This window comes from Gorilla gorilla, chromosome 21 (assembly GCF_029281585.2).
Source record: "Gorilla gorilla gorilla isolate KB3781 chromosome 21, NHGRI_mGorGor1-v2.1_pri, whole genome shotgun sequence".
NCBI classification, from domain to species: Eukaryota; Metazoa; Chordata; class Mammalia; order Primates; family Hominidae; genus Gorilla; species Gorilla gorilla.
Window position 1 is genome coordinate 75,829,746 of NC_073245.2, and position 12,162 is coordinate 75,841,907.

At 60.2% G+C, this 12,162-nt stretch overlaps 1 protein-coding gene across 1 annotated transcript; it reads right to left on the reverse strand.

The window, feature by feature from the left end:
* Positions 1-1,075: 1,075 nt before the first annotated feature.
* PTK6 (protein tyrosine kinase 6) lies at positions 1,076-10,569 on the reverse strand. Its single transcript, XM_055372669.2, has 8 exons — positions 9,839-10,569; positions 8,012-8,133; positions 7,234-7,397; positions 6,634-6,787; positions 5,616-5,777; positions 3,806-3,987; positions 3,141-3,294; positions 1,076-2,786 (listed from the first exon to the last, which is right to left on the reverse strand). The coding sequence occupies exons 1-8, from the start codon at positions 10,066-10,068 to the stop codon at positions 2,599-2,601; spliced, it is 1,356 nt and encodes a 451-aa protein (XP_055228644.1). The 5' UTR covers positions 10,069-10,569; the 3' UTR covers positions 1,076-2,598.
* Positions 10,570-12,162: the final 1,593 nt, after the last annotated feature.

Below are 12,162 nucleotides of genomic sequence, written 5' to 3' on the forward strand. Positions count from 1 at the left end.
AGGCAGAGGTTGCCGTGAGCCGAGATCAAGCCATTGCACTCCAGCCTGGGCAATAAGAGCGAAACTCTATCTCAAAAAAAAAAAAAAGAAAAAGAAATTTGTTGACTGTAGAGAGAAAAATTACATTTCAAAATAAAACTCGTGCCCCCACTATTAGACTCTAGCCCGGTTTGCTGTCTGGAGGTTTTGTCGCCCACCTGTGGTCCGGACCGGGTCCTGAACTTCAGTTTCCTCCGATATTTGCCTACAGCTCACCAAACCACTCTTTCCAATGTTTTCTTCCACCATTCCTCATGAAGTCACTGAAAATTAAAACTGCTCTTTTCCTGAAGCCCTGTAAGCTGAAGCTGCCCCACTTGATACAGACTTCAGAGAAATTTCCCCAGCAACTCTCGTACAGACGGCTGTGGTGCCCAGGCTGGGCGCAGCAGCTCATGCCTGTAGTCCCGAGGCAGGAGGATTGCTAGAGCCCAGGAGTTCGAGACCAGCCTGGGCAACATAGCAAGACCCTGAATCTCCTAAAAAAAAAAAAAATTTAAAATTAGCCAGGTGTGGTGGTGCATTCCTGTAGTCCCAACTATTCAGGAGGCTGAGGCGGGAGGATCACTTGAGCCTGGGAATTCAAGGCTGCAATGAGCTGTGGTCACGCCACTGCCCTCCAGCCTGGGTGACAGAGCAAGACCCTGTCTTCAAAAACAAAAACAGAAACAAAAAACGTTTTCTTACATCTGGAAAACAAAATATTAAAGAACCGTAATGCTTCAGACAAAAGTTATTAAACAGTAAACATTCTCGTCAGTTCATTCATTCCCATGTCATTCATTCTTGTTCTGGTTGATCCTGGGACAGAACTTTCATGGACCTGCCAGGTCCCTCCTTCGAGTTCTGGAAATTCGCACCTAATCCAAGGGTATGATCTGAACCAGAAACCTGTGCTCCAGAGCACCTGTCAGAATCCTTCCCAGGAATCTCTTTGAAGAATAAACAATTTGGGACTAGCTGATTGCAAAGCTTTCAGAAAAAATCAAAGTAAGATAATAACTGTGAATGACCGAAGACTTAGGATAGCCATGGCTCAGGATCTGATGAGAGTTTATTATATTCGTGACACGGTTGGCAAGGAAATTTGGTTATTTCTGTGGCATACAGCATTTTAATGTAATAACCAAAATTATGACTGATAACATTGTACCAGATTTCTAGGAATAGCATGTGAGATAGGATATATATCATACGATAACGTATCAGATTTCTAGGAATTTTATAGAGTTTTTGCAACATCATATCAAAACCAAACCCGTAAATAGAACCTCCAGAAGACTTAGTGTGACTTACTATTTCACATGCTTTCCATCTAATGTAGCACATCGGATAAGCCTGATTAGTTTGACATCTGTCTTTCACAAGGCAGAAGACAAATCCTTTTGAGAAATCCTAGTACCTTTCCAGAAACTCCCAAAATTATTTTTCTTTCTTTTTTTCTGAGATGGAGTCTCGCTCTGTCGCCCAGGCTGGAGTGCAGTGGCGCGATCTCAGCTCACTGCAAGCTCCACCTCCCGCGTTCACACCAATCTCCTGCCTCAGCCTCCCACGTAGCTGGGACTACAGGCGCCCACCCCCACCACCACACCCAGCTAATTTTTTGTATTTTTTAGTAGAGACGGGGTTTCACTGTGTTAGCCAGGATGGTGTCGATCTCCTGACCTCGTAATCCACCTGCCTCGGCCTCCCAAAGTGCTGGGATTACAGGCATGAGCCACCGTGCCCAGCCTGTTCTTCTTTTAAACCAAAAAGACTTTCAGGTGAGTCAAAACCAAAACCAATAAGCTTTTTATGACTTAACCATGGATGAAAGAGACACCTTCAAAATCAGGTGCAAAGGAGGCAGCCCCCCCAGCCCGGAACCACCCCACAGACAGTAGAGAAGGGCCCTTGTCAGCGCAGGAGTGAGGGGCGCTTTCCAGCACTGACCCAGCGACAAAGGTGGAGACGGGAAAAGCCCCTCGTGGATGTGGACGGTGAAACTGAGCTGGCGCCTCGGGCAGTGATGCTCAGGCTGGCAGAGACCAGGGAGAGAGTTCTCACCGGTCATAAGGCCAAGCTCTCAAGACACAAGACAAACAGGAAAGAAACACCTGCCCCTGGGAGGAAAGAACCCTTGGGCACCAAAACCAAATTTCCATGAGAGTCGCGAGCCACGCGAATGACTTTCTCCCGCCAAGCTGTACTGGGAAGAGCAGGAACAAGACGTGTTTGCCTCCCACCCTCAGCCGGGCACTGCAGACAGACAGACAGACAGAGAGCGGGCTGTGGTCAGAGTCCCCTCTGACCTCTGCTGGCTTCGTGTCAGTCTCCCGGATGTCATCTGCAGGCTCCAGAGCAGGCTGCGTGTCAGCAGCTGAGACCCAAGGCACACATGATGGAGTAAGGAGAGGAGCACACGCGTGTATTGGACGCAGACACTCCACATTTGTGAACCTTTCCTGCACCCATCACCTCAGTAAACCCCAGGGAAGCGCGTGGGCCTTGATCCCAGGTCCAGGCCCTCTGCCCAGGCCCCTCCTCAGCAGGGCCCAGCCGTGCCCGCTTCACAGCAGCTCAGGTCGGGTTCTCGTAGCTGGTGAAGCTGGAGAGCCTCTCCCGCAGGGCCTTGAAGCAGGGTCTCTGCTCGGGGTCCCTGCACCAGCATGTCAGCATCAGCTTGTGCACGCTGGGCGGGCACTCCAGAGGGCAGGGCATGCGGTAGCCGGCGTCCACCCTCAGGAAGGCCTCATGGTTGGACATGCCTGCGGCCGACAGGGATGAGAAGAGCTGGGGCCCACCTGCCTACCCTCCCCCAAGAAGCCACACCAGCCATCCACTGCCCCTTCCTGGGGCCTTCCCCGCAGCCTCAGCTGCCATACCTTGGCGCCACCCAGCACACTGTCCACTGCTAACACCTCCCTCTGGACAGGGCTCCAACAGGCAGCTCCAGGCACCAGCCTGGGTGCTCAGAGAATGGTGCAGGTGTGGAGTTCAGGTGATGGCCCGCGGAGGGCCCTGAAGCCCGTGGGGGAGGCACCCCCCACCGTCCCTGCCGGCTACCCAGGACCTCCCCCACTCTGCCTCTCATGCCCAGTCAGGGACACTGGGGACAGTACCTGGGTAGGGCACCTGACCCCTGCTGAACATCTCATGCAGGAGAATCCCAAAGGACCAGACGTCGGATTTGGTGGAGTAATGGCCTCGGGAGAGCGCTTCAGGGGCCGTCCACTTGTAGGGGATATTGTGGTCATGGGAGAGGTACACGTCCTCCTGCAATCAGGCTGGCGCTGAGTGGGCCACGGGGGCTGCCTGTGCCCTGCCCCCGAAGCATGGACGGGCACAGCGGCCACACTGCCCCAGCAGTGGGACGGTGATGACCCCACTGTCTGACCCACGCACGGCCGCTGCAGCTAAGGCCACACTGGGGCCTGACCACCTTCAGGAGCCCAACTTCCCCTGGGATTGCAGGTGTGTGGGGACCGGAGGGCCGGGGGGACAGGGAACTGGGAGGCTCCCAGGCCGTCAGAGGGGCCCAGGGCTGGGCCAGTGAACAAGGCACGTGAACAAGGCAGCGGCTGCATGGTGGGCCCTGCTGTGTGTGCCATTCGGAATGGGGGCCCCACTGGACTCACGGTTTCCCACCTCCCTGCTCAGCCTGGGCTCCCGAGGGCAGGGGCCGCATCCTGCTCCCAGCGGAGTCCCCAGCTCCACACACAGGAAGCCCCCAGCCCTCCGGCCACGCCCCGGCCATGACCCCAGCCACGCCCTCTGAGGGCCCTACCTTGATAAGCCTGGCTAACCCGAAGTCCCCAACTTTGCAGAGGGTGTTTTCCCCGACGAGGATGTTCCTGGCGGCCAGGTCCCGGTGGATGTAATTCTGTGACTCCAGGTAACACATGCCCTCAGCCACCTGCCAGGCGATATCCAGCAGCTCCGAAACGGGCAGGACTTTCTCATCAGAGTCTGCAGAGGGGGATGGAGCAGAGCCTGGGGTCAGCTGAGCCAGCTGAGGTGGGGAAGGGGTGGAGGCTGGGCCATGTCTCATCTGCCTCAAAGCTCTGCGGGCTCAGAGGAGGGACTGGGGCAAAGGGCAGCTGGCCTGATTGAAAATTGGAACTGCAGGCCAGCTACCGCCCTTCTGGAAGGCAACTGTTTATCACGAACCAAGGAGCAAGCTGGGCGCGGTGGCTCACACCTGTAATCCCAGCACTTTGAGAGGCTGAGGCGGGTGGATCACGAGTTCAGGAGATCGAGACCCTCCTGGCTAACACGGTGAAACCCCATCTCTACTAAAAATACAAAAAATTAGCTGGGCGTGGTGGCGGGCGCCTGTAGTCCCAGCTACTCAGGAGGCTGAGGCAGGAGAATGGCATGAACCCGGGAGGCGGAGCTTGCAGTGAGCCGAGATCACGCCACTGCACTCCAGCCTGGGTGACAGAGCGAGACTCCGTCTCAAAAAAAAAAAAAAAAAAATATATATATATATATATAATTAGCTGGGCATGGTGACAGGTGCCTGTAATCTCAGCTACTCAGGTGGCTGAGGCAGGAGAATCATTTGAACCCAGGAGGCGGAGGTTACAGTGAGCCGAGACCGCGCCATTGCACTCCAGCCTGGGCGACAAGAGCGAGACTCCGTCTCAAAAAAAAAAAAAAGGAACCAAGGAGCAGTTCCTAGTGGTCTAGCCCAGCGATTTCCCTTCTGGAAGTTTGTGATGACGCGGGAGGAGCTGGACGCAGAAGGACCAGCGAAGAAGCTCATGACTGCGTGATGTAGGCAGTGGGAACTCGAACAGGAGAATGGCTGAGTGTCAGCGGCTTGCGGCCTGGTGGTGCCTGTTTTACCCCACATTCCCTCCCGGAGGACCCTGAAGGGCGTGGGGACCGTCTGAGATGATCAAGCCCTTTGTGTGAGGGCGAGGGGTACGGAGCCTTTCACTCAGAGCTCAAACGTGCGTGGTGCCTCAGTGTAGCTCTCCTCAGACACACACGGCATTTTCCGACACCACAACGTTCCCTCCCGTTCTAACATCGGAATCCAAACTGCGCCTTCACGCACGGGCATCTCCATTCCCTGGCAGCGATTGTCTTTGGTTTTGGTGAGAAAGGAAATAATGGAACTTAGAGAGGATGAAGTCTTTGAGCGAATGTGATCTGTGTGTGTCTGTGTGTGTGTCTGGGTCAGTGTGTGTCTGTGTGTGTGTGTCTGTGTGTCTGTGTGTGTCTGTGTGTGTCCGTGTGATCTGTGTGTGTGTCTGTGTCCATGTGATCTGTTTTGTGTGTCTCTGTGTGTGTCTGTGTCTATGTGTATGTCTGTGTGTGTCGTGTGATGTGTGTGTCTTGTGTGTGTGTCTGTGTGTGCATGTGTGTCTCTGTGTGTGCATGTGTATGTCTGTGTGCATGTGTGTGTGTCTGTGTGTGCATGTGTGTCTGTGTGCGTGTGTGTCTCTGTGTGTCTGTGTCTGTGTGTGTGCATGTGTGTGTCTGTGTGTCTACGTGTGTGTGCGTGTAGACGTGGTGGGGGGGTGTGCACTTTATTTCCTCATGCGCCCCCGCTGCCTCCAGCAAGAGCCCCGGCCCATGCCACTCACCACGGAGCAGCTCCAGCAGGCTGCCCTTGGCCATGAGCTCCGTGATGATGTACACGGGGTCCCCCACGGACACCACGGCGTACAGCGCCAGGATGTGTTTGTGCCGCAGCTTCTTCATGGCCTGGATCTCCGACTGCAGCATCTGCTGGTGCAGGAGGTTGTCTGCGGGGACGGGTGGACTCAGTGGATGCAGCCCCTGACCCCCCAGGCCCCAAGGAAGAGGCCAAGGCCCTGCCCCCACACACAGCAGCCCTCACACCCAGCAGCTGTGCAGGACACACAGACCTCCTGCCCCCGACAGGGCACCTGGCTCCCGAGGCCACGAAATGGCAGACGCAGCCGGCCCCACAGGGCCCCAGCCTGGCGTACCCACGGGGCCGTGGTGGCCACCCGATTTCTTCCTGTGCCCGGCCCAGACCTCTGACGTAGAGGCCAGACCTCTGCTGGGGCCCAGACGGGTTCCAGGGAAGTTTTACCCATTTCCAGTGATCTATTTTAATGGCTTTCCATTACGTCAAGGATTTTAAATTTTCTTTCTTTCTTTTTTTTTTTTTCCAAGATGGGGTCTTGCTCTGTCGCCCAGTCTGGAGTGCAGTGCGATCTCAGCTCACTGCAATCTCCGCCTCCTGGGTTCAAGCGATTCTCCTGCCTCAGCCTCCCGAGTAGCTGGGACTACAGGCACATACCTCCACACTCGGCTAATTTTTGTATTTTTAATAGAGACGCGGTTTCCCCATGTTGGCCAGGCTGGTCTCAAACTCCTGACCTCGTGATCCGCCCACCTCGGCCTCCCAAAGTGTGGGGATTACAGATGTGAGCCACCGTGCCCGGCCTAAAATTTTCTTTTATAATAAATGTATTTAGGTAAAAACATAGGTTCAATTGAAAGGGAACCACTCTCCCACGGACGCTGTAGGTGCTGCGTGGGGCTCGAGGCCAGAGGTCCCTGTTGGCGGGGTGGGAGGGTGGCCCAGGGCAGGCACGGGGCCACACAGAGCCCTGACCGGGGCCCACTCACCTCGAGAAATCACCTTAATGGCCACCTGGACCCGGTCTTTCCAGAGCCCCTCGAAGACCTCCCCAAAGTAGCCGGACCCCAGCTTTCTGCAGAGCGTGAACTCCTCCCTTGGCCTCTCCCAGTCATCCCAATGGGGCAGGGGCTCAGGCTCGTGCTGGAGGGAGAGTCGGGGACACAGGGCAGGGGCTCATCCTTCAGGAAGTGCCAGTCTGAAGCCAGCACAGGGAGCCTGGATTTAGCCTCAGATTTACGGCCACGATCAGCCTGGGTTGGGGGTTTCTGAGTGTCTGACACAAGGCTGGACTCTCCTGGGGGCTGCCCCCAGCCCAGCATGAAACACCCAGACAGACTGGAGCCAGGACCCTGCAGAGTGCCTCTGGCCTGTCCGAGAGTGGCCAGGCCCGGGGATGGTCTCCTGGCCCCACCCTCAACTCAGGCAAACACCTGTGCTCCACAGAACCATGGGCTTCCCTCCAGTGGGCCCCAGGTCAGTGAGTCAGGACCCCTCCCATGCTGCCCGGCCAACCTCTCCCAGTAGGAAACCCCAGCCTGTGACCCCCCAGCCTGCCCCGTGCGACCAAGTCAGGGCGGAGCGGCTACCTTCCGACAGGGCGCGGCCAGCCGCAGGCCGTGGGACAGGCTCTGGGCCCTGTGGTAGTTCACAAGCTCGGGCAGGCTGAGGAAGGACACCGCCTCGTTCAGGTGCAGCCGGCCCCCGGCACGCCGCCAGATCTTGTAGTGCCGCACAGCCTGCGTGTCCCGCACTGGGAGGGAGAGTGTGAGCTGTGTGGCCACCCCAACTCCGACGCCTCCCTGCATCCCCAGCCCTGCTCTGGCCACACCTGCGCAGAGTTTCTGGGTCCCCACTGCTTCCTCAGTACCACCCCTGCCTCCCCTCCCTCAGAACGGCTCCCTCCTGCCCTGCACGCTCTGGCCAAGCTCTCTGGCCCCTCCTGCCCCCGTGCCAGGCAGCCAGTGGCCTCCGCCTGGATGGCAGCTGCCTAAAATCCCAGCCATGCTGAGATCTTCAGGGGCAGGGATGGGGTTTCTCTGCGCCTCGCACACCCCAGGCTCAGGTCTCATGCTGGGCGAGGTTCCCATGGGTGCTGAGGACCTCCCACGAGTGCCTCGGGCAGGGCTGGCTGGAGAAGCCCCTGCCCTCCCAGGGAGGGGCCCTGCCCCACGACTACCCTAGCAGCCAGTGACCCAGGCCCCAGGGAGGAGCGGGCCAGGTGGGCGGAGGGGATGGGAGCTCCCTGGAGAGGAGCCCGTGTCCCCTGTCTCACAGCCAGAGGGAACCGGGTTCACCACGTGGATGGGAGGGCTTAGAGCCAGGAGCCCCCGCAGGCAAGCACAGGCTCGGAGGCCGGGGCCGCACCCGACAGGACGTAGTCGGCACTCGGCTTCTCGCTGACCCTGATCAGGAAGGCGCCCGCGGCGTTGCCCTCGGCCTGCAGCTGACGCACAGCTTCCGAGCGGGAGATGCAGCCAAAGAACCACCTGCAGGGGAGGAGGAGTCTGAGAACACGCGGACCTGGGCCCACCCCACGCGGATCCCACGCTGACCCCAGCCTGCCCGCCTGGAACCCCAGCCGCCCTCGCCTGCCACCTCAAGCTCCCAGCCCTGACCACAGCTGCTCTCAGGAGCTGTCGCTGACCCAGACGCCCTGAATGTACCGAAAGGCCAGGACAGGCCCCTGAGGACCTGGCGGGGGGAGGGGCAGGCGCTACCACACCCTGCCCTGAGTGGCCCGAGTCTAGGGGCCAGAGCCTAGGGTGGAGCTGGGGAGGGCGCCTGAGCAGGAGGGCTGCCCAGAGCTGCCTGCACACACCCATGTATGACGCACGCTCACACACGCACTCACACAGCTGCATACCCCCACACATGCGCACAGTTCACCCGCACACCTGAACACACGCGCATGTGTGCTCACTTGCCCACACGCTCACATGCACGCACACACAGCCACGCGCGCGCACTAACTCTCGGCTGCGGGGTGTGGGCCAGCCCCGGACTGTGGACTTCCAGGTGGAGCTTGCAGAAGCTCCAGGTGACCTGCGCCCTTTGTGTGTCTGACTCCCTCAGGTCACAGGAACACGGACCCCACACAGAAGACCACGGCCCAGCGTGGAGCCCCTGGGGTCCACCCCTTCCACTTCTGCACACCTGGAAGCACTGCCCCACCTGCCCCTCCAACCACCTGGCCTCCCGCCTCTCCCTCACCTGGCCTCCCGCCCCCTCCTCACCTGGCCTCCCGCCCCCTCCTCACCTGGCCTCCCGCCCCCCCATCACCTGGCCTCCCGCCCCCCCCCACCTGGCCTCCTCCCCACTCCTCACCTGGGTGAGTTCTCAGGCCTCAGGGTCTTTGCACCTGGGAGCTGACCAGCCTCTGGCCAGACCCCACCCCTGCACCCCTGCTCACTAACGAGGTCGTGGGTCTGCGCGTGACCCTGCTAATGAGGTCGTGGGTCTGCACGTAATAGAGGGGTCTCCACCATGGGCCCCTGCCTGACGGCATCTTTACAGCCTCCCCTGCTTGTTGCTTGGGTCCCCCGGGAGCTAACCCTACACAGCCTGTGACTCACACACGCACACAGTAGGTGCCCAATCAATGATGAGAAAAGCGGGATCTCAGGAGCGCGACCCTCCTCAGCCTGAGCTCCGGGCAGCCGTGGAAGCCAGGGCCAGGCCACACCAGCTGCTGTCTGGTTCCCCGCAGGGCACGGCAGGCAGGAAGTTTGCCCGGCAGCCGGCCCGCTCCCCTAACTAGGTCGTGTGTCTGGTTCCGGCAGTTTGGAAACTGGGCAAGCTTCGTTTCCCCCAAAGGCCCTGGAACGCTCCGACAGACCTTGTCACTGGCTACCGGACCCCCAGAAGTCCACCCTGGACCCTCTGTCCTCCCTGGGTCCCGGCAATGCAGTGTCCACCCCCGAGCTGTGACAAGGATGAGCCCAAGGCAGGGGCCGTGCCCTCTGAGCCCCGTGCTCCAACTCCTGCAGGGACAGTCCTGGGCACTCCTGGGCGCCAGCGCGTGGGGCCTGCAGCGAGGACCAAGCGGGATGCCCAGCCTGGACTTTGGGGTGCAGGAAGATGCAACCGGGGTCCCCACCTTCCTGGGCCTCCCTGAGCAGCCCAGAGCCCTGTCCCTCCCCTGTGCCTAGAGGGTGGCCTGTGCCAAAGCTCCCAGCAGCCTAGGACACGCACGGTTCCGACTCCACCGTCTCCCTCTCGGCCAGGTAGTTGTGGGGCACATAGCCCTGGGCCACGGCCCCACCCGCCTCGTCCAGCAGCGTGGCCCACCACCACTGCTCCTCCTTCCTGGCCACGTGGAAGACATCCCCCGCGCGGAAGCTCAGCTCCTCATCCGTCCGGGACTTGAAGTCCCAGAGGCCCACATACTTGGGGCACAGGTGAGTCTGGTCCCGGGACACCATGGCAGGCACGGCGGCAGGACCAGGCTGTGGCCCAGCTGGAGCACCCAGAGCTGGGCGTGGCAGGCGGGCCGTCCCACTTCCTCATGACAGGCCGGGAAGCAGCCACACCCGGCACCCACAGGCGCTCGAGAGCACCCCGGCTCCTCCTGAGGGCCCAGCCGGCCCCACAAGTCCTCAGGCCCACTGGGGCCCATCTGAGCACTTAGCACCCCCACTACGGGAACCCACTGGGCAAGCATCCCCAGGGCCGGCCTGAGCACAGGAGAGGGGGAGGAGGACCCCCCGGTTGGGGCTTCTTGGGGGTCCAACTCATGGACACTCAGACACTCAGGGAACCCAACGGCCCCCTGGGAACAAGCCTCGCAGCCTGAGGGCAGGAAGATGAGGGCTGCAGGCACTGCCTTCCCAACCCTCAGAGCTGTGGGGGCACAGGTGGGGGCCGCCTCTCTCCCCACTTCCGGAAGCTTCCCCTCCACCCGTCGGTGCCCTCACCCAGCCCCAGACTCCACCCCTGAGCTCAGGGCCCAATGTCAGGAGCTGCTGTGGGCAGGCGTCCTGAGAGCGGCCTCATGGGCAGGCCCGCCCTCGGGTAAGGGCCAAGCAGGGAAAAGGGAGTGGAATCAGGGCAGCGACAGCTGTGTGGGTCGGCCCGGAGGACTTCCCGGAAGAGGAGGGCCCGAGGGTTTTGGGGGATCCCCGGGGAGGCACAGCCAGGGGCACCCGCGGCTGAAGAAACGGGCACTGCCTTCCTCCACACGGACGCCAGGGGGCAGGCAAGGACCGTGAGTGCGGCCTGGAAGCGCCCACGGCGTTGGGGCCCAAGGCCACAGGTCCCTCCCAGGCAGCCCCTACCGCCTCCAGCCTCTGCCTCCTCCTGCCCAGCCCGCAGGACCCCTGCCCCCTTCCAGCTGGCCTCCCTTCTCCCGACTCATGCCTGAGTGAGCCCTGCCATGACCCCCACCTGCACCCGACGGCCGCCCGCCCCCCAGCCCCTGAGACTCGAGACACCCCCTCCCTGGAGGCCCCTCCCCGCCCCACCCTCCCGCTGACCCTACTGTGTCCACCCGGGAGTTCCAACCTTGGGACCTGGACTGACAGCCACAAGGGGGCAGGAAGGGGTGGGAAGGGAAATTCAAAGTCTGCAAGGAGTGGTAGGGAAAGTCCCTAAACTGCGTATTTGAACTTTTATTTTTATTGCAAAGAGAAATAATGGCACCTTCCACTCATTGTTTTGAGATTAAGAACAATAATCTGTATTATTTAACAGGTTCATAGATTTCTGGGCAGCCCAGCTCAGCGCTGACCAAGGTGGGGAGGGGCAGCGGGGTGCCAGGCTGGGCAGTGTCCCTCAGGCCCTCCCAGCTCTGTCTGGGGTCGGTCGGGGAGGATGCAGGGGGAGGGGTGGGGGTGGGGAATGCGGAAGGAGGGTGCTGGGGCATCTGGCCGGGCAGCGTCCCTCAGAGCCCACCAGCTCTGACACCGCCGGTGTACTCAAGCCTGGGACTCTGGGCCCATGAGTCTATGTCCAGGAAGCCTCGAGTATCCCTGAGTTCGGACGTGCAGGACGTTCAGTCTAAGCCACACCAGGAGGCAGGAACATCCCCGGCCCCTCCCAGATACCCAGGAGCACCAAACCTGTTCAGCTGGTGGCTGGCGAGATGCCTGGGAGGGCACAGGTGCCACAGACACACCTGGTCCCCTTAATCCCAGTGGCGGCTGCAGAAAGCACAGAGGGCGAGGCCTTCTGTGCCAGAGGAGCCCCCAGGCTGCTGTGCTGCGGACCTGCCAGAACCGGAAGCTCAGCTCAAGGCCTCAGTGGGCCCAGGTACCAGAGCCAGCCCCTCCCCTAGGTTCTCCCATGCAGATGGAGCTGGGCAGGTGGCCAGGGTCCCAAAGGCTCAGATAAAGCCTCTTGCCTCCACCATCTGCAGGGGTCCTGGTTCCTGCTGCTTCCCTCCGCTTGGCTTTGTTCCTCCTTTGCACAGGCCCCAGGAAGCCCCTGCGCTGCCTCCGTTCTCGGAGCCTCCGAGTGGCCTCGTCCCTCCCTGGGGCCACCTGTCTCTGCACACGGGAGTCTCATCTCTTAGCTCCCTC